General features: G+C 38.8%; 1 protein-coding gene across 4 annotated transcripts in view; it reads left to right on the top strand.

The window, feature by feature from the left end:
* Positions 1 to 22569, top strand: part of LAMA3 (laminin subunit alpha 3) — a 102724-nt gene that overhangs the window by 66210 nt on the left and 13945 nt on the right. For 3 of the 4 annotated variants that reach the window (XM_085539585.1, XM_085539584.1, XM_085539586.1), the window contains 20 exons: positions 637 to 720; positions 1929 to 2159; positions 5725 to 5838; positions 7996 to 8105; positions 9348 to 9428; positions 10229 to 10335; positions 12974 to 13024; positions 13399 to 13550; positions 14065 to 14175; positions 14276 to 14387; positions 14938 to 15105; positions 16200 to 16396; positions 17172 to 17288; positions 17830 to 17984; positions 18704 to 18845; positions 19369 to 19468; positions 19946 to 20062; positions 20146 to 20325; positions 21144 to 21286; positions 22298 to 22474. In XM_085539585.1, coding sequence (XP_085395711.1) covers positions 637 to 720; positions 1929 to 2159; positions 5725 to 5838; positions 7996 to 8105; positions 9348 to 9428; positions 10229 to 10335; positions 12974 to 13024; positions 13399 to 13550; positions 14065 to 14175; positions 14276 to 14387; positions 14938 to 15105; positions 16200 to 16396; positions 17172 to 17288; positions 17830 to 17984; positions 18704 to 18845; positions 19369 to 19468; positions 19946 to 20062; positions 20146 to 20325; positions 21144 to 21286; positions 22298 to 22474 — 2649 coding nt within the window. Of the gene's footprint in view, positions 1 to 636; positions 721 to 1928; positions 2160 to 3257; positions 3617 to 5724; positions 5839 to 7995; positions 8106 to 9347; positions 9429 to 10228; positions 10336 to 12973; positions 13025 to 13398; positions 13551 to 14064; positions 14176 to 14275; positions 14388 to 14937; positions 15106 to 16199; positions 16397 to 17171; positions 17289 to 17829; positions 17985 to 18703; positions 18846 to 19368; positions 19469 to 19945; positions 20063 to 20145; positions 20326 to 21143; positions 21287 to 22297; positions 22475 to 22569 lie in introns of those variants that run through there. The other variant, XM_085539587.1, reaches the window with a different exon arrangement.

Here is a 22569-nt window from a genome sequence, read left to right as displayed (position 1 = left end):
AAAGTGATTTTATTGCATTTTGCTCAGAGCTATCAATATGTCTCTCTCTGATACCAAGGTAGTGTATTATTAACTGCAAATACCTTCAGAGCAAATAAAAATTTAGATAAACTATTGGTATTTCAAAATTCCCAAGGCGGTGTTTTTGTTTTTGACCATGAGAAAATTCAATATAGCATTCGAGGATTCATATTAGGAAATATGCCTCATGAGGTACCCAAAGTCATTTGGGTAGCAGGATGTGAGGTCAAAGAGTGTTTGTCAGTCCAATGTTTTTGTATTCCTTTCCACATGCCAACCTTTTCTTGTACAGGAGACTATGAAAATCAAAAAAAAAGAAAGTTTTGACTTGGAACTAATAACTAATTTCTAACGGCAAGCATTAATTTAATTATCTTGTGTTTTATTTAAAAGCAAGAATGTCAGTGTGTCAAAGCAGGGAAATCACTTCTGACAATAAAACAAAGCACTCATTTCTTTGCTCATTATGCTTTGCTTACAGAATGATGTATCATTACTATTAGTTTTTATTCTCCAAATAACAAGAATAACACACTTAATCAAATTATATTACATGTGAACACTTTGCTATTTTGCTGCTTTTTGTGGCAATGTTATATCCTTATTCTCATGCAGGGCCAGCAAATGAAGATTGTTTATGTGGATCCTAACAACCCTCTGCCTGACCGTCAATATTATGGCCGTGTGCAGTTAGTTGAGGTAAGAAATGGAAATGGAATGGCCTTCCCTTTTCTTTCTTGCGGTACATAACAATTTACAGGTAATATTTAAATAAATATGCTTAGTAATGTTAATATAGATTTCAATATTGCAGATCATAAATCTAGACTTTTTTTCTCTCTTTACTCCCACATTGAACATAGGCTCTGTTTCATGCCACCTATTTCTAGCACTTCTGAGTTAGGCATTTTGTCCAACTTTAATCCTTAGCACTCCCTCCAGAGCCAGCGGTGTAATACTGAATCAGTCACCACCAGAAGATGACTCAGTGCAGCCCTTGATATGTACTTAGTAGGGATCATAGAATCACAGAATGGTGTAGTTTGTAAGAGACCTTAAAAGATCATCTAGTTCCAACCCCTACCATGGGTAGGAATGCCAACCACTAAATCAAGCAGAAGATCAGGGCCTCATCCAACCTGGCCTTGAACATCTTCCAGGATGTGGCATCTACAACATCTCTGTGCAACCTGTTCCAGCACCTCAATACCCTCTAAGTGAAAGATCTCCTCCAACATCTAACCTAAATCTCCTCTCTTTTAGTTTAAAACTGATGGAATGAATCATTACTTGCTTTTCTCCTATGAATCTCAAAGGAGTTGAGGTGCTTAGTATAGATCGGGCCTCCAATGTTTGGGGAGGTGAAGCTGGCAGGGATTATTCCTTTCTTAAATCTGTGCACAGAAAATCAATCTGAGTTATTTCTGTCTCATATAGGTAAAAGGATAATGTTTCTTCAAGCTAAATTCCATTTTCAGGTATGCTCTATTAGCAGCATATAAGCATGTGAAATACAGATCTCATTACTGGGTTTCTAGTACTTCAGTTACTCATAAAAATAAAAGCATTTTCTTCCACTTTTTTTTGTTTGTTTTAATTGTTAATCTATCCATTTGGATGACTGAAGAAGAACCTGTATGCTGCTTCACTTTTTGATACCTCAAAGCCATACGTACCTCACAAAGCACATCTCTTTATACTCATTACTCCTTTCCCTGCCTATCCTGTATTTACATTCATAGTTCTTGTTTCCTGATGTTTGCTTCCCCCTCATCACTGGGACTGCAGGACTTTGTTTGCTTTTTTCCTCTTTTTTTTTCTTTTTTTTCTGTCCATCCCATCTTCTTTTCATGTTCCCTTTTTAAGAAGCTGTAGGGCTGTACTCATGTTGTATCCTTCATGTGCAGGGAAACTTCAGACATGCCAGCAGCAATAACCTTGTATCCAGAGAAGAACTGATGATAATCCTGTCTAGACTGGATGCTTTACACATCAGAGGCCTTTACTTCACTGAAACTCAGCGATTAACCCTTGGTGAGGTTGGGCTGGAAGAAACGACCAGCACAGGAAGTGGCAGTATCGCATACAGTGTAGAAACATGCTCCTGCCCTCCAGAGTATGCCGGTGACTCATGTCAGGTAGGAAATGTTTGCCTCCATACCACACAATTGCCTGCTGTCTTGCCTACAGCTATACATACTGGTTTAGTTTGAGGAACAGACTAGTTATTAAAGTACTTAAACATACTTCTTTTAAGCGTGTGCACTTTTGATGGCTTAAATACTTTCACTGTTTAAGAAGCCCTGTAAGGTTATTCAACTCTTAACCACCTTTTATGGATTTGCCAATGTCATTCTGTGTGTGTGAGGCACTATAACGTTGTCCAAGGGAAACAACCTGGCTGCTGTCCTGTTCTGTTAATGAATTACACTTTTCCTATTTTTATAGGAAAGCATTTGAAAGTTGACGTTAACATATTTGTGAAACTATTTGGAGATATTTTTCTGAACGCTAATGTGAACAATGCAAAATAATACAACCATCTGAAGAATGGCGGAATCGTGGCCTCAGTTGTTTATTCCATCCCTGATACAGTTCTTGTCAGTGTAATTGTTTTAGCTATCGCTTCAAAGCAGAATAAAGTACTGGAGAGATAAGCAGTGTACAAAGTGCACAAATCTGAGGAGTTATTCTCTCAGAAAAGTGGTTGCAATAAAGCAGCAATTGCTGCGCTAACCTTGCAAACATTTTTGAAATGGCAATGAAAAAGTAATAGCTACATCGGTGTAGCTACAGAGAGACTGAACAAAACATTTGCTGCTGGCATATGTCTTCTATGTGCATCCACTGCTCAGGGTAACTATTCGTCATCTGTCAGATGTCATTTTGGAAATACTGCTAGAAACTTTTTTTTTATACATCTGGTGTTCTCTGCCATGTGCAAAATGAAAACTGATTGAAGTCCCTACTGCCATCCCATTGCTTTCAACGTATTACCTGCATTAAGCTAAGGAGGGTATTTTTTTACACATACTGATGAAAATACATAGCCAAAGGAAGTGATCAAGACGCTCACCTGGGTAATTCGTAAGCGCTGTATGTTTGTGCAGCGTTACTCAGGCAGTGATTTACTGTGCTAATCATCTAGCTCTGTCTGACTGCATTAGGTGGAGAGAAGGTGATGCCTGCCACACCCTGAGTTAGGTATATATTGAGCTGCAGGAACTGCGGAGTTATTTGTTAACTTCAGGAACTGCAATGTGTGCTGTACTGCTTGACTCACGTATGAAGTTTAAAGGTGGGGCCCATCTCAGCATATAGCCTCATTAATCTGAGTCAGAAGCTGGGGAATAAGGGAGACTATAAGGGAACGTGTGAATACTGAAAGAATACTGCATGTTAACAGCCGAGCTGAAGTAAAATGATGGCCCAAGCAGAGGGGCTGAAGAGCATAGGATGGCAAGTTGTTGCTTTAGTATACATGGGATGTTGTTTAACACAAGCTATGCAGCAGAGGTTATTGTTTCCTCATCTTCAGGATAGGAGTCAACAGCAACAGCAACAAGTTCAAACGGATTATTTTTATCCGAGACAGGTAATTTATTCATTTTTTTTCTCCCTTGCTTTCTTTATTCTTTCTCTCTGATTTCTAAACAGGCAAAAGTAATATGGCAAATCTTCTTACATCTCATAGTACTTTGCTAACAAAAGTATGTGCATATAGTTCCTTTTAAATTGTTGTTTACTAGAAAAAGATCAGCCTCAACTGTCTGAAAGTGCTTAGAGCTTTCCCTTCACGTGGAATACATTTTTCACTGTGAAGAACATTGCTTCTCAAACAACTTGCCCACGCACTCCAAGTGTGTTGGTTTAAAGTTTACAGAGAATGTAAATAGAGGAAAAAAAAAAAAGAAAAAGAAAAAAGAAAAGCTGTGTAAATCTTTATTTTTTTTTTATTTCCAAATGCATTTTTATACATTCCTGGAACAAATGATTCGTCTTGCTTTCTGAAGTAAGACTCCCAGTAAAGAGAACTTACTTTCATTAGAACCTATATTTTACTTAGTCATGCTGTTGTAATGTTTTTCAGCCCCTGGTTTCTGCAGAGCTGTGTGCACTGACTCCCTGTTTTTTCAAAAATATATCTGAAAAATTCCAAGTGAGGATGCTCATTCTAAATAAAGCCCTCGCCAATATAAAAAGAGCTGTTGATGTTGTTAGTATTCTGCACACATTCTCTTCCTCGTTTATCCCATATGTGAGGAAAGCAAAGATGCCACTAGCAACTGTTGTTTAAACAATGATAACTCAGTATTCCTTTTGGGGTCTGGTTTAGGAGAGGTGATTTTTTTTGCTTTCTCCTCTCTAGTTATGTGCTCAATAAGTTCACTGGTTATTTCTGCCCCTGCTTGAACACGTTTGTCTCCGCCAACTGTGGCACGTGATTTGAGGCGCTGTCCCCAAACTCTTTGCTCTTCAGATCATTCCCATCAGTCTTGGTGGTACAACTGCATGACAAAAGATTTATGGCTTTGGAGTTTCACGGTGACTTGTTTTCAGAATGTTATTCTGTGAGTTACAGGTGAAATGTAAATACGGTGCAGAACTGCATCACCTGAGGCAAGAATCTGGGAGGTGTTTTCTTCCTGGGGAGTGCAGCTTTCTGCTCACTTCCAGACTTCATTTCACCTTCCTTGCGCCATGCCAGCTTAGTTACTAGTGAGAAGGTTTAGGAAATAAAAATGCAGTTTCAGTGTTGTGGGTGCGCCAGGAGGATATTTAGTGGAGGATATGGACATGAGGTTTTGGATAGGTCTGTGTAAGGAAAGGTTCTATGCCCAGGAAGAATTCCTTCTACTTGCCCTGCCCTTGTACTTTTCTACCCACGCCAAACAAGAATCTGATTTTTTAAATGCTAGTTAATACCTATCTGGTGCAGGTTAGCAAACTGAGTGTCTCTTGATTCATTCATAATGTTCATTCCTTTGGTTCTACCCCCTGTTTAAACACAACTTTGATCTGACATGCTGTGTTTCTGCTCATGTGCTTTCAATAGCTGAACATTCTTTTCATGCTTCCCGCGGCTGTGGGACAAGCCTGTACTTAAAAATTAGACCGGTGTATGCTTTGTAAGATCACCAAGCTCTTTGTCTAAGCATGGCTTTGTTTAGCTCCAGGTGGACTTATTTTGGGAGTTTTGATGAATTAATGTAAAAGATATATCATAGAAGTATTTCCAAGGAATACATAGCAGTTACATGAATATCAAGATTTCACGTAACCACTGGCTAATATGTGAGGCTTCCATATGTTCATCTTTGAGAACATTGTGGTAGGAAACAATATTCAATTGTTTTTCTGTGGTTTAAAAGTCATGTTCTTTACCTTTGTACATAGCCACAGGAAACGTGTTCTGCTCGGAGGTAAGAGTCAAAATTAAATCGCTGCTGCCACAAACTGTGGAGCACAAGGTACAGATATTTAGGCTGAAACCTCATTACCTCCATTCTTTATTGCTATTTGTTGAGTTAAAAAAACTATTTAAGCAATAACATGGACTTAGAAAAATTTGTCAAGAAAGATACATCTCTGCTCCTCTTTGGAAGTGGCAATTTCAGCATACCCATCTCATAGCCTGTAGAAGTTTCTTTCCACCAATCCTCACTGTTGTTTTTTTCTTCTTTCTCTCTGCTTACTGTCTAGGAATGTGGCCTTGGATTTTATCGTGAGAATAAAGGTATATTTACTGGACGCTGTGTCCCCTGCAACTGCAATGGAAATTCAAATAGGTGCCACGATGGTACTGGGAAATGTATAGTAAGTAAAGATTAGCATTCAAAAAGTGAATTTGAAAAAAGTCAGGACAAAAAAAACCACACGTGCTTTACTGCAGTACAGAATGTGCAGCATTGCTAAATTCCTAGCAACTAAAAATAATCTTTCCTGTGCCTCATTCTTTGAATCTTATACTGCTAGGAGCCTAAATTGTATAAACATTTATCTTATGCATGTTTAACATAACTGTGGGTGGTTAGAACTGTTTGTACCCTTGCTTTTGTTTTTTTCTTTCCCTTTCAAAATGTCACCAAATTTGCACATATGTAAGTGTTTTCAGTTACTTACAGTAATTTTGGAATCTTATCCTTGCATATGCAATCTTTAGCTTTATAAATATATACTAGAGTTTTCTGGTGATGACAAATAGTGCATTCATGCACTATTCTTTGCAGAGTCTCCTGTTTAATTAGCATCATTAAAGCTCTGCTAGTATAAATGTACAGCTTAAAACAATAGCAAATGATAAAGGAGATAAAGGAGTAATTAGAGTATGCCAACTGTTAATGAAAGATACACTGGGGCAGAGTCTGCTCCCTAGCATACCATGTTAAAGGTAAAGCAAACTTAAAGGAGCTGATCAGCCGTAGTACCCTGGGGAATATGATATTTGGCTGACTGTGCTTCTCTAGCTTGTATCTATGACAGTCCTGTAAACGGTTTGTTCTGAATAAATTCCTACTTGAACTTTTCTCACTAATTTTTCACGTACTAAGTGAAAACAAGAACCTTGCCAAAATCTTTCGTGGTTTGTTTTCTCTGTTATTTCTTCCTTGTTCATTTTGAATCCATTCTGCCTGCGGTGCATTCCTATGCATTATGTAATTCCCCTCGACTTTGTCTCAACCAACCCTGGTGCTTCAATGGAAGCTATAAACCAATTCAGCACATTCTGGCAAATGACTTACAGTCTGCTGCTGTGGTGAGGCTGGGCAGGCCATGACAGGAAAGTGCTGCAGCAGAACTATAGAGATGAGGAAGTTTTAGTTCTAAAGAAAATTACGAAGCCAGAAAAATACAAATTTCACATTTGCCTCATGAAATACATGATTTAGGTTTCTCTTTATCCCTTCCTCCTTCCTGATGGATCAGCTTTCAGGTAGATAGAACTAAATCGATGCTTTTGCCCTATGAAACTTGAAGGAAGACCCATGTGGGAGTTGCTGCTCTGTCTTCATTCCACTGTGCCTTGGGAGCACTGGGTTATCTTCTTCACTCCGTATATGCCATGTAGCCAGAGGAACACCATGATACATTCAGAGTGGCTTATATCTGAAAAAAAGTTTTATATATTTCACATATATGTACGGAATTGTTTCAGTTTCTGTAAACATTTTAAAGTGGTAGTATCTTAGTATTTCTTCAACATCTCCTAGTTAAATGCCCCATATATGAACTGGAGCTTTTCCTGTTCTTTTCCAGAACCTTTCACAAGTGAGCCACATAATCAGTCATTGAACCAAACCAATTTGGACAACACAAGGAATAAGAATGTTCTTAAAATAAATTACAAATTCATGCAGTTTTGTCATGGAAAAATATTTTGATTGTATCCATTTAAATTCATCTTACAGGCTTTTCATTACTTGTTGCAGTTATTCCAGGTTACACATTGTGTGTACATTGGCAAAAGTGCATGAAATTCGAATCTGATGTTAATCTGAGAAGGTGTTTAGTTTAGATAGTAATTTCATGGGATTTTTAAGAACATTCTTAAGCTCCAATCACTGCCTGTATTGGAACTATGTCTGTCTTCTAATTAGTGTTAAGAAGCAGAATTTGAAGTTGTGATTAAACTCTGAATTTTTCATAGATACCATTGAAATATGAAGGGAGTGCGTCAGGGGAATGATCACTAACAAACTATGTGCCTCATTAAATTTGTTTTAAAATATATATTGTACTGCTTGCTTGTCTGTTGCTTTCTCATAATAGTGAGTAAAATGTGCTTCCTACAATTAGAGAATGATTAAGATCAGTCTATCCTGGCAGTGAAAGTAGTTTAGTGAAAAATGCTTAGTTATGTGGAAGGGAAAAAATGTATCCTCTGAGTAAATTTGCTATAATTGTTTAAAATAATTAGAAAGCCATACTGAGTAGGAAAGTGCTGTTAACCATCTTGTTTGCTTCCTTTTCAAGAACTGCCAGTATAATACCGCTGGGGAAAAATGTGAGCGCTGTAAAGATGGTTATTTTGGAGATGCCACTCAAGGTTCCTGTCGGATGTGTCCTTGCCCGTTTACAAACAGGTGCTGTAAAATATTGTGAGAAGCCAAACAGAGGGTGAAGGGAGGAAAGAAGGGAAGAACAAAATCCTGCTGATATGAGAAGATAATAATATTTCCTTATATTCACGTATCACCCAACATAGTGGGGTATATATATATATACCAGGTAGCCATAAGTAACAGATTTATGTTAGCAGACAATAGTCAGCTTTTTCATTGATCAGAGAACTCTTCAGTACATCTGTTTTTGACTGCATTGGCCTCTTCTGCAGGTGCTTGCCTGAGGCTGAAAGAACATATTTTTACTCATATTTTGTCTTAGGAGTGCTGAAATATCTAAAGAGGCAATGAAACCTGCAGTACCTTTATAGATGCACATTAAAGTGATAAAGAACATTTATTACATAAAAAAATGCACTCCACCTGGCATTACTGGAGTTGCTTTATGCATCTGTTAGTAAGTTGAAAAATGAAAGTAGCAAACGTGGCCCATCCCCTCTTCACCTTTTGCCTTCTCCATACCAAACACTGGCCAAGTAGCTATTTTCCTCCCTAGAAAAATTTGAATCTAATCAGGTCTTCCAGAAAGCCATTAGATCCATAAAAGTAACTTCTAATGTTCCAATCCATTAAGAAAAGAAAAGCTATCTGAACAGGAAGAAACTTTGTTCAGCGCAGGGTATTGATTCTTGCCTGGTAAAATAGTTGTGTGGAGTTGCTTTATTTACAACATCATTATTAATGTCTACTCTAGGCATTTCTTTGCGTTGTGAGCTATAATACCCAGCCTAGAGGGCCAGGAAATCATTGTTTTTTGTCCAAGGTTAGAATTTCAAGGAAACAGAGGAAAGAATCCAAAGAAATAGTCAATTCAGTTTATTTGAAGAAACGTCTTCAAACCTGAAGAGGAGACATTTGGATTGGATATAATGAAAAAGGTTTCTTTATGGTAAGGGTAGTGAAGTACTGGAATTGGTTGCCCCTTGACTTGGTGGGTGCCCCATCCCTGAAGAAATTAAAGGTCAGGCTGGACAAGACTCCGTTCTAGCGGTAGGTGTCCCCATTCGTTGCAGGCCAGTTGGAGTGGATGACCGTTCAAGTCCTTACCAACACAAGTGATTCTATGATTCTGTGATGTATTGATGATTAAATTAGCTGATGGAATGAAGAACATTCAATCACAAAATCATTTATTTTTAGACACTAGAGTGTAAAATCTGCTTGATTATGTTTTCACAAAAATATTTTGGTTTCTTCCCAAAGGTTTGCAACTGGCTGTGTGGCAAATGGTGAGGAAATTCAGTGTCTCTGCAAAGAAGGCTATACTGGAGTTCGTTGTGAACGGTAAGTGACTTGATTCTCCAGACCAGGGTCTTTGAGAAGTGAGGACAATGAGTCCTGATGTCTCTCGTGAAGACAATATCACAAGTAGCACATTATCTTGTACTTTGAGACTATTACATTCGACATCTAAGCTGTAGGTTTTAAATTTTCTCTTCCAGATCTAGCCATACCTCAGCTCCTTATCACGGTCTCTTGATTTACACATTACTACTCCTATAGATCTTACAGCAGAGTTACGTTGAGGAATACTAGCTTGCAAGACCAGACAATATATTTAACCTATAATATATTCAGGGAGTGCTCACACAGACTGCTTTGCTGACAGATGGCAAAAGGAGGTATCATGTAGGAGATGGGTGGTAAGGTTCAGTGCCACTGCTGTTTGAAAACTCAGTGCCTGTTTGCAGTATGACCCTTGTTAATATGTGAGTTGTGGTGGGATCACAGATCAAAATGATGTTGCTGGCCCAGTTAGGTCTTGTAAGATTCTCTCATTATGTCTGTGTCTGTGTGCATTGTGTTTTTACACATGAGGTGAATTATTCTTATATGAGTATTGTGGGAGTTTTTATTTTTAGAAGAATTTCTGCAGTGCTGGAAAAGATATTTTTAACACAGTGCAGTGGATGCTGCAAAGCAAAAATCCCTTCGTTTTGTCTGAGTCAAGGCGTGAAATCAAAGTTCCCGACAGTTTCTTCAAGGGGAAGACTTGTTTATTTTTGTCGAGTGAAAGTATGTTTGACAAAAGTGGGTTCAAATACTTCATGGGGAGAAAACAAACCATGTCCCTCTTTATCCAGCTGTGCTCCAGGATATTTTGGAAATCCACAGAAATACGGAGGCTACTGTCAGAAATGTAATTGTAACAATAACGGACAGCTGGCTAACTGCGACCGCCTGACTGGAGGTATGTGAGGGTCTGCGGATGTGGAAGGTACTGTTGTTTTCTCTCAGGGAAGCAAAGAGGGAAGGTACTGAAGTTGAACAGAAGAGATCTTAACTTAGAATAAATGTAAATCATTTTTAAGAAAATGGAAGGTTTCCTAAGACATAAAAGTGGAGCAACAGAAAGATTGTTCTGAGTCAGAGTTCACCCCTGTACACCATTTTATCATGTATTTCCCTTCATGAGTAATACTGATTGAATATTGCTTTTGAGCTTCACAGCCACATATTTGGATTCATTAGGATTCCTCTTTTGACATGCTCAAGTCATATCTTGCCACTCTGTGTTATGAGCTTATGAACGGATCTTACAGACATTCAGTATGTCTTTTTTAAATGTATCTGGGACAGATTAGTGCTGTCTTCAGAGTCTGCATCAGACACTGCCTTCTTAGGTATCCAAGCTGGCTGTGTTAACAGTGAAAGTCAAATGTCTTACTCTCAAGGGCTGTTTTATAAATCCTTCTATACACCTATGTGCAATCTGAGACATCCTTGTTTTTTTCAGTATCAGTCATATCTACACTCCACTACTACTGAGCTCTTAAAAGAATATAATGCCAGAGGTATAATATTATACCTGCTTATTAGATTACAGTACTGATGTAAAGGGCTCTGTCCTGCATTCCTCAGGCTGACTTTACCTCGATTCACCTCAGTCTCCTGAGATAAGATACTAGTTTATATTTAGAAACACACAAGCCGCTGCACTTGAAAAGAGCCTTGATTCTCCCAAGTTTTTTTTTTCCCTGGTAAAGATTAACTTTTCTTTCCACTGATTCATCTTTTCTTTCTGATCTGTTTAGTGACGTGCCAGACTAATAACTCCTCATATGTTATGTTATCCATTTCTCTGCACTACTGTTCATATTGCATTGTAATGACCGCAAGGATCACCTTCATTTTCTCTGGTCACAGAAATTAGGAGAACAGTGATGTGAGCTGCTGTTGGCACCTGGTGCCGTTTTTTCAATAGGTAGTTCTCATTTGGTATTTCACTCAAGTGATAAATCTTCATTATTTTTATACTTCATGTGGAACAGATCCAAGCAGTGTTTGATGTTTTATCATTCCATTCTTCTTGAAGCAGGAGTTTGCAAGGACAAACCAATCTGCAGGGCAAAATGCAACAAGCAAGGTTCTTTTTGGTTTGATCAGGTGGAGACAGCCATCTCTTTCTCCACATTAGCAATAAAACCCTCTGTGATCATCAGCACAGCAAGTTCTAGCAGGCTTCTGAGTGCGTGTTGTTCGGCACTTGGCCAGATCCATTTGATCATTTCTTGGCTGATGTTGTTTGTTCATGAGCTGTAGTAATAGTTTTATATAATTGGTACTTCATGGCGACAGCTGAAATGTATCTGGTGTAAGCCTGTATTATATAACAGCAGAACCACGTATGCATTTGCATATAGAATAATTTCCTTCCTTCTCTTAAAAACACTTGACTTGTCTTCTTCTGGCAGCAGCGCTCACTACTGATGCTATTTAACTTTCTGATGACTTAATGTGAAAGTGCCAAAGGAAATGGCACAGCTAGGCATTTGGTTCCAGGCTGTTTCATGCTGCTGTTGAATTTCACATTCCATTTTATCACTGTATCCTCTCACAGTTACAAGCTGTTGTTGACTCTTGGCAGCAGCAGCCTATGCCAAGTACATCCTTTTAATTCAGAGTAAAAGATGTGCACAGCCCTTCTCATTTTCAGTAGGAGTTGGCAGTACAGGGAGTTTTGCAGTAGCCAGTAGGAGCAGGTCTGTAAAGGGAACTTGCACACCAAGACAGGGAGATTCCCATCCTATATAAAGGCCTTTTTAGGAGCCATTTCCAATCCTGCCACCTAGAAGTTAGCATCCTGTGTTACGATCGTACATACACCTGGAAAGCGTCAAGCTTCTTATAGTGGGATTTGTATAACAAGCAAACAAAACACACTGAACATACAGTTACTTGTGCTGGCCTGTTGGGAAGGGCAATGAGGGCAATGTCTGTTGCGTACTACCTGTATCTATGGCCCAAGCACCATGCCTGAGGTAATGTATAGTGCCTCCTTCCATGCATACCGTCTAGATTTCATTCAAGGCTGATTAATCCCTTAGAGAAGCAAGCTGGAACATGTATGAAAAAAGGCTATAAATGTCTCTCAGGGTAAGACATCCTTGTGGGAATTAAAATGTGTGGTTTGGATGTGGGTGTTAAAGTAGATAACTGTTTTGCACCTATGTCTTGTGTAAAATGCTTTAATAGGCAATATAGTCTTGGCTCCTATTACAATGTTATTACTCTAGGAAAATACTAGGAATACACTCAGCGCACATTATATGAGAGATTCCTGCTTTTACATAAGTAGCATATCTATGGGGTTGCAGTCAGTTTCCTTTGAGGGATAAAAAAGATGTTGATCTCATCAAAACATTGGTGAGAGCTGAATTTTTCAGCATGCTTAAGCCTTATAGACATTCTAGGCCTTGCTTAATGGACATGGATTTATGAAGGGATAGCACAGTGGTTTTAGTATCTGTCAGACGAGAAGAATGAGGGTTACAAATGCAGTCAGTAGTGGAAAGCTTTGGTAACTGGTGGTTGTCTTTGGATTTCAGAATGTTTCAACAATGAACCAAAAGATGTGGATCCCAATGAAGACTGTGACTGTAAGTAACAACACAGATCTGCATGAAGATGTCTGCTGCTTTTGACTATATACCAATGGCTCTTTTAAGAGTGACAGAGTTTAAAAAGAAGCGGTGGTGTTCTGTAATTAATGTTTTAAAAACAAAGGTTCAACCAAACACTTGGCAAAAAATGATAAGGGATTAGCCAGCTGTACATGGTGCCTTCTTTCTTCTCATCTTTAGACTTGGTACTCTCCTTAATACTGCAGGATTTGTTGTTGCCTTTGTTATTTGGAGAAGGTGACAAGCATTGAATTTCTATTGCATCTCATTTTATTAATGTGCTCAGTGAGAAGTTCTCTGCACAAATAACAATCGTATGTATTGTTTTCCTTTGCTTATGCTCCCTTTAGCTTGTGATAGCTGTGTAATTACATTGCTGAAGGATCTGAGCACAATAGGTGATGAACTTCAGCTGATTAAGTCCCAGCTGCAAAACGTCCGTGCGGATGCCAATACTCTAGAGCAGATGAGACAGTTGGAAATGCGCGTCAAAGACTTAAAGGTACTGGAAAGCAAACTGAAAAGTTGATTCAGATTAAGCAGATAGGAGTTGAACATAAGAATTCATGCCATCTTTTTATCAGCTTGTAGGGAAACACACATTAACTTTGGATTTCAAATTGTGAACTCTGACAGCACTGGGTTTCAACTGTGGTAAGAAGGTTATTAGACCAGCACAGAGCTCTGTAAGCGACCCAGCATCACTTTGGTCTGAGGCTTGCTGGCCTTGACAGCTGTATCTTTGAGGCTTTCCTGGAGATCTTATCTTTTCTTCTGGCACTTCATGCCTCTGCATGACCGAAAAAATGAAATAACCCCAAATTCAAATTACCAATGCCAAAATTCATCCTAAAGGAATTTTCTTCAGTTAGAACAGCAGTTGCTTTACTTAGCAGTTGCCTTTCTTAGCAGTTGCAGAAAGCCCAGCTTTACTTGGTCAGCAGTAGACCGGGCTTGATAATTGCTTGTTATCTCCTATGCCTTGGTGATTCACTGGATTTTGTTTTTCTTTTCAGGTCTTACTGAACAATTACCGTTCTGTTATACATAACCAGGGCTCAAAGGCAGATGAACTGGAGAAAGAATTCAATAAGCTAAATCATGATGTAAATGCTCTCCAGGAAAAGGTAGGCGACTGACAGTATTAAAGATACACACATCTTGACTATATATTATTAGATCTCTCCACATATTCTTAAACTAATTTATTTTTTTTTCCTTTGCAAGGCTGAAATGAACTATAAAGCAGCTGAGATACTCTTAAATAATTTTGGACAAACTCATCAGAAAGGAAAAGATTTGGTTTCAAGAATACAAATAGTTGTCAATAATATACAAGGTAAAAATAGTTTATAGCTCCGTAATAGGTTTTGTCTCATTAATTCATTAAAACAATATTCTTAATTAAGCATGAGAGTTGGGGTTTTTTGTGTTGTTTTTTTTTTTTAATCACAAATTAGACCTAGCTGCAGAATTCACTCTTCCTATTAGGAATCTAGTACATAATGCTAACTTAGGAGCCTGCGTTCCCTTTTGTGTGAATAGGTACAGAGAAACTTTACTGGTGGAAAATTGAAGGCATTTAATGGACCATCCTAACTTCAGTTTTATTTCCATCTCTGTTGCTATTATAGGCTTTCTTAAATTAGAAGCTTGACGTAATTGCTGAATTCGGTCATTCAGAACAAACTTCATGGCTGATGTTGTCTTGCTAATGCGGGTACTTTTTAGCTTAGTACAGTTAGCGCAAAACAGATCTACTTCAATTAAAGGATTCAGGAATAGGCATGTCTTTTTGGAAAAGAGACCAGCCAGTCATTTGAATCTTCTGCATGGTGCGTCCTCTCTTTGAATTTGACATAGTTTTATTTTTTTTCTTTTCGATTCAGTGCTCTTGGAACAAATAGCTGGTACGAACTCAGAAGGTAACAATTTGCCTTCGGGTGATGCTGCCAAAGAACTGGCTGAAGCTCAAAGAATGATGAGAGAGATGCGAAACCGCAACTTTGGCCAACTGCAAACAGATGCGGAGAAGGAGAGAACAGAAGCTCGGCTGTGTAAGGGCTTGTTCTCTAAGCTTCTTGCTCTCTAGAAAGATCAGTTTTAAATATGAAGCATTGTTGGCTGTTTGGGATGAAGAAATACAGAGAGGGACAATTTGCAGTGCATTGCTGGGACTTGTAGCAGTTAGCCAAAATGAAAGTGGTAGGTTTGGAGGAGATTTAAAGACCTTCTTACTTTGTTAGTAATAAACTAAGTTGAGCTGGGGAAGAAACCCAGTAGAGCCCTCTTTAATAATAAAATGAATCTCAGTAAAGATGTAGCCAATCATACGTAGTTATCCAGTATTTCTGTGCGTTATAATATACATGATACAGAACATGAGGCTGTTACAGAGAAATTACACTTGTAATTTAACAACAGATTTTAAGAAGCTCTTAGTAGTACATGGGTCAGATCATACAAGGATATTTGGGCTGGTTTTATGTTTTCTGTTCTCTCCTTAACTAGTCATAGTCCTTTTTATATTCTCCATATGTAGTCAGCTGGAACATTCATAAACCTTTTATTAATATCAGTGAAGTCAGCACAGTCACAGGCTTATCTCCTAACAAGTGCTGTAGCTGAGAAATGTGAAAGACGTGACTGATATTAATTTCCCCTAACTCTGAACTTTGATACCTTCCTGTAACTACTCTGTAGGCATTGAAATGGACACTCTTGAGAATGTGATTCATTTGACCTATTTTGTTTCTGCTTTCTGTGAAACAAAACATGCCTGTATGTCAGCTGGTTACAGAGGAAGCTTTGATGTCTAGCTCAAATGTGGACGTCTGCACTGTAGGTGAAATTGGTGATGAAACAATTCAGTATTTGCAGAAGATCAACTTCATCCTTATTTGATTTAGAAATTGCCAAATAAACACTGGTCTGTGCTCTGCATCTGTGAAGTTGTGGGCAAATTTAATCCAGTGAGATGCTGAATAGTATCTCTACTACAATAACACTGCATCCAGTGCTGCAAAGGGCTTTCTGTAATTTCTGCAACCCTAGTTTTTTTAACCCTAGATGTCAGGCCATTCTGAAGGTGGTTTGTTCCAGTTCCCTTCTTCTCTGAACAAACCTTTTCTTTCTGGTCCTGATAATTCAGTACTGGCACGTGTCAAGAATGAACTGCAGAAGTACCACCAAGAAAATCATGGACTTGTTAAAATAATGAGGGATTCATTGAATGAATATGAATCCAAACTTACTGATCTCCGTGAAGCTCTAAATGAAGCAACAGGACAAACCAAGCAAGCTGAGAACTTAAACAGAGAAAATGGAGTTCTATTGGAAGACATTAAGGTAATACTGGGGTTTGAGAGAATAAAGTTACATTTCAGGAGATAAAACTACTTTTAATTGCCACATTTGACTGTGCAAAGCCAAGTAACGCTAATTCTTTAGACTTTTTCCCCCCTGTAAATCTGCTGCTACACTTCTCTGTTGGAGGGAGATTTGTTACAGTGATAGAAACACAGCTGAGGAGAGCTAATACCCTTACCTACAACACCACTCTAATTGTGTGTAATGTCCTGCTGTTACCGTAGAGCTACTCTGTGAATTGTCACAGTTACTATTCTAGACCAAGGACTTCCATTTGTTTTCCCATCAGATCTTTCAAGAAGGTAAAGTGGGGAGGGCTCACACCTCCTTTTTAGTGACATCCACAGATGAAGGGATGACTTAAAGATTTTATTTCTGCCTTGCAGAGAACAAAAAAGATCAGATTTGTCACTTGGGAGCTGTTTCCAGGTTTGCAAGGACAAGCCCTTAAATGATCTTCCCTGTCTGTTGATGTAGGCTGACACGTACTAATTCTAGCTTGTCTGAGCAATAGTAACTGAACTACTGTGGTCCCCTGCTCAGCTATCTTGGTGAGCTGTATGCTATACCAGTACGGACTCCCAAGTTCTGTCACTATTCTAACCCATACGATTTGATCCTAGACACTACAGATAAACACAACAGTAGCATCTTTGAAAAAAACCCCTTTGTGCTCTAGGTTAGACAGATGTGATTTTCTTGCTTCTTAATTTGAACACAGTCATCTGATATTCACCCATTTAATTTTCCTCAGAAACGAATTGATGAGACAAACGCACAGCAGAACGGCATCTTGGATATTCTGAGCTCTGCGCGGTCTTCCCTGACACAAGCTAACAGTATGCTTGGATTACTGCAAAAGAGCAAAGAGGTGCTGTTAACCTGTTTAGGTCAAGATTTAAACCATGTAGGACTTTACTGACACTTTAATGGGTGGCTGAGCTCAGTGAGCAGGACATGAGGCTTAGCTGAGCCTTGTTTAACAAAAATAGAAAAAAGGTGGTGAACTCAGCACATTCTATAAGGAACCTGCCTGCATACGTTTCTGGAGGAGCAGCTTGTTAAGGGTTGTTATGTGTCTGAGGTAGATGCTGAGCTGTGGGTATCTGAAGTTTGAGAGAGAATATCTTTGAGAAATACCATAAGTGATTGTGCTGTTCCTGTATTTATTTCTAGGCAATTGCTTCTACCTGGGCAGTATGCTCGGCTAAAGAGACCTCTGGCTTAGTACAGCCGTTTTGTGCTTCTGTATCCATTATATAGAATGATAATGTAATGACTAGCAGTTGTTTCCTGCAAATTCCACAGTAGGTTGGAAAGGGTTATTTTGCTCCTTAGTCTTCTCAGGGGTGAGAAGTACGTAACACTGATGGTGATCAATTTATTTATTTGTTTTCTTTATAAACCTGTAGGAATATGAAAGCCTGTCTGCTCAACTTGATGGAGCAAGGAAGGATATGAATGGGAAGCTCACAAATGGCTCCCTATCAGCGAGCAAAGAACCTTTGGTGGTGAGGGCTGAGGAACATGCCAAATCTTTGCAAGACTTGGCAAAACAACTGGAAGAGTATGTTACTGTTCCTGTAAATGAGCCACTTTTGTACACAGTGTTTTGAGTTGCAAAGCTTTGTGTGTAACTTCACTTGCTTTAATGATCATTTGCAAAGCTAGGAAAAAAAGTTTGTCTTTTTCTGCTTCAGTACAGATGTTTTCTTTTCATCCCAAACCCAAGTTGTCTTGTGTTTTTCCTGATTGCAGGAAATATAGCTCCATACTCCTGTACTCACTATTTACTAACAAGAGAGATTGTCATCAGGTAGAGAGCAGATAAATGTTTATGGTATATATATATATATATAATGATATAACATATAATGGTATATAATGATATATATATATATATATAATGATGTTAATTCCTGTATTTGCAGTCAGGGAATCCTTTATGATGTCATTGAATGGGGTAAATAATTGTAATGTTAGAAGTCTCCAGTTATGCCTTTTTAGCTTTAGTGAGGAATATAATCCTATAGTTTTCTTGTCCTTCAAGGAATCTTCTGGAAAGGCAATATGAGAAAAAGAAATAAGAAATTTGACATGAATCTGTTATTTCTCCAATACTTGTACTTTATGTTGGAAATATGAATGAGGTTTTGGCATTGTTGGCATTGATTGATTGGCATTGAATGTGTTGGCATTGATTGGAAAATACTCGGTTCAGGTCTCTTCTCATAGTCTACAGTCTTTGCAGAAGGCTACATTTTTTATTCACCCTGTTTCCCACAGAATAAAGAACAATGCCAGGAAGGATGAGCTGGTGGGCTGTGCTGTGGAAGCTTCTACTGCCTATGACAATATTATTAATGCCATCAAAGCTGCAGAGGAAGCAGCCAACAAAGCTGGGGGTGCAGCTGACTCAGCTTTATCAGTAAGTACCTGCAAGCAGCTGAAATAATGCTACAACAAGGCATATATATGTGTTGCTTGTTTGTTTTTGTTTTGTTTGCTTATTTTTCTACTCTCTGAGAAGCACTAAAATCGAAGACTTCTGTGTCTTTGCACGTTGTATTTATATGTGGCTGTTATATGGGGAAGCTGCTATTCTTCATGTTCATGTATTTGTCTTGCTTCAGCACAATCCAGGCTCGCTACTGCCTTTCTGTTGAGGCTGTCCATCTGAGTGCAAAATAGAGTGATGAATGAGGCAAACACAGTGATCACTGAGGGCTATTTCAGCTATTCTCTTTTTCTTTGCACTAGTAATACCCATAAGCTCTTCATCAGAGGATTAGCATCTAACAGCTAAATGTTTTTTAAGGTATTGTTCTTTGTGTGAAATCACTGTCCTTCTATAGCTGTTTTTATGAAGCTGGATTGGGCTTTCTCTTTTCCTCTTTGAGTGTCAGCGTAATTATTAAAACAGTCTTACAATACTGTGCTTCTGTGACCAGACTGTGAAGAGAGAAGACCTATCAGGAAAAGCTGCAAAGTTGAAAGCTGAGAGCAGTTCGCTCTTGAATCAAGCACGGGAGACTGAAAGGACACTGAAAGGTACTGAGAAATAAAGTGAGAATAGAAATGTTATCACAGACTCATAGAATCATTTAGGTTGGAAAAGACTCTCTAAGATCATCAGGTCCAACCATCAACATGACACTGCTGATTCTACCATTAGATGTCCCACATCTACATATCTTTTAAATAACCACAACATGATGGGGTCAACATCAGAAACTTTCATTAAATGACAAATCTTCACAAATCTTCAAAGCTCTGTATTATGTATTTTATCAGAAGAGGATAGTTCCATTACTGTGGGACACGTCGTGATGGTTATTTCTAAGAACAAGAAGACAAGAAATTGAATTTCTCACCTTTACTGTGCTATTTATATTCCTTTGCAACACTCAGGCCCAGCAAATCTTTAGACCTGCACATGTTTTACAGTGCATTCAGGCTACACAACCCAGCCAGCAGAGAGGTGATATTTCTGTATAACATTCATAAAGGACCTTCACTGTTTTGCAGTTATTGGTCCAACCCTCGGAGACATAAAGCAAAGACTTGAAGTTACCGATGGAAAGAAGAACGCACTACAAATTGATCTTGTTACTCTTCAAAATAATCTCAATGGGATAAACAGAGGTCAGTTACTTACTCATCACTTCTCTTTTGCTTCTTTCACCACTTACTGTAAGAATCTACACATGCATTTTTATGCCTTTCAGATGACATTGACAACATCATCACCAGTGCAAAGAACATGGTAAAAAATGCCAAGGACGTGACAACTAATGTAATGGATGAGCTGATCCCAATTCAGGAAGATGTGGAAAAAATGAAGGGTACCTATGGAAGCACACAAAGTGCTGGCTTCAATAAAGCATTGACAGAAGCAAACAATTCAGGTTGGTGTTCTGTTTTCTGTCGTGGGTTCTTGTTATCTGCTGAGTTACTGCTAATCGTCTAAAAGTTGGCTATCTAGTCTAAGCTAGTATTGTGAACTTTCTCCACTGCCTATCAAAAGGAGCAAGCACTGCAGAAGGTGAATTAGTTTGTGTTAAAAGGTAATACCGTGGCTCATTTCAGAAGACTTGGAGGCCTGTAATCAGTGGTGTACATAGGGGTCCGTACTGCTTCCAACGCAGCTTAACGAGTGATTGGATGGTGGGGTAAAATGTACCCTCAACAGTTTTACTGATGACACAAAACTGGGAGGAGTGGCTGTTATGCCAGAGGGATTGTGCTGCCATCCAGAGGAGCCTCTGCAGACTGGAGAAATGGGCTGGCAGGATCCTCATGCAGTTCAGAAAGAGGAAGAGGAAAGTCCTGCACCTGGTGAGGAAGAACCCCAGGCGCCAGGACATGCTGGGAGCCACCCAGCTAGAAATCAGAAAAGGGTCTGGGGATCCAGCAAGTGAATGTGAGCCAGCAGTGCATCCTTGCGGCAAAGAAGGCTGTAACATATGACCTACTAGGTCAGACCAACAGTTCACCTATGCACCTATTCTCTCTCCAACAGTGGCAGGAGGACATGCTACTTGGGGGATGCACGTAGGCCCAATTCCTCTCTGTTGTTCATTATCCTCATCATTATCCCCATTATCCCAATGAAAACAGTTCTGTTATCTACCTACTGCTTTTCTATTAAATATTCATAACCCATATTTACTCGTTTTCCTCCTCAGTTTTACCCTTAATGATGTGGATTCTTTTTCCATTACAGTAAAAAAACTGACAAACCAACTTCCAGATCTGTTCAGCAAGATTGAGAGTATCAACCAACAGCTAATGCCAATAAGTAATATCTCTGAGAACGTAAACCGCATAAGAGAGCTGATTCAGCAGGCAAGAGATGCTGCAAATAAGGTCTGTCTTGAACATAGCAGTCATGCTTCTTATTAGTGTTTTGGACACTGCAGTGCTTTTGTTCCTATTTAGAAATCATTTTGTTAAAACAGCTATGAAAGATCAGACATAAATTTAATTGAATAGTGTAACCCAGCACTTAAATTTAGTATGCTGATGAGAAGCATAATTCATACGTAAGAATGGGCGGATGCAGTAGCATCCAGTTTCGCCCTTCTCATACAGTCCATTTTTCCAGGTCAATTTTCAAATCTTATTTATTCAAAAACCATTTTTCTTCTACAACGGGGTAACTTTGGCAGCAGGGGGCAGAGTCAGCTCTGCAGCTCTGGAGGCAGGGATCTCTACACATCTGTGGCCACTGGATTGCTGGCGTTTCCTGAAAACATGCAGCCCTGTGCTTTTGTATCTCCATCTGCCTTGACATTTGAGGCATCAGCTATAAGCATCTTGCCCTTTCTCCATTTAAACAACTGCGGTAGTTGTAGTGTCGATGGATGTCATGATCTCAGATGGGAGCAGAAACATCCCCGAGGTAAACACAAATAACATGCAGAGTATGAGAAGAATTTGTGACTATGCAGTAAGTAGCAGCAGTAGGATATGTATTTATTATTATCAGAAGTGCGTTATAATTTCCAACAGACAGTCAAGCCCAGGTAGGTGAAGCACTGAGATGTGTATATAGACATGTAAATAATTCATAGGCTTGCTCTTTGGAGCTGCAAGGCACATCCTTCCCATTACGTGTAGTGAAAGTAATGATTATTTGGCAGAAGTGAGGTTAAGGCTGGTTAGTGGCTGGAGTAAAAAAAAGTGCTGTGTTAAGTTTTGAAGATACAGAATATGGTATTATCCATTCTGTTTCCGAGTCATATTGTTTGGTATGATCAGAGCATAAATCCTTAGTGACAGATTGTAGGTTACTTAGCAATTGGACACAACAGTGAAATAAGCAGAAGCAGTAGTAATAGATACTTCTGAAGTACTGAATTCCATTTTTCTTAACAGGTTGCTATTCCTATGAGGTTCAATGGCAGCTCTGGTGTAGAGGTTCGACCTCCAAGCAACCTTGAAGATTTGAAAGCCTATACTTCACTTACTTTTTTTCTCCAAAGACCTCAGAAAAGATCAGATGTCCCCCAGGAGGCATCAAATAACTTTGTCCTGTACTTGGGCAATAAAGATGTAGGTATATTCTAAAATGTATTTTCATTTGCAGAACAGGCAACATGCTTTGAGAAACAAATGGGAGATCTTTTCTTTATTGACTGAAGTTCATA

The sequence above is a fragment of the Coturnix japonica genome, chromosome 2 (genome assembly GCF_054131305.1).
Source record: "Coturnix japonica strain WE chromosome 2, WE-NBRP24, whole genome shotgun sequence".
NCBI lineage: Eukaryota > Metazoa > Chordata > Aves > Galliformes > Phasianidae > Coturnix > Coturnix japonica.
Note: the sequence above shows the minus strand (reverse complement) of the source record. Positions and strands in the feature narration are given on the sequence as shown.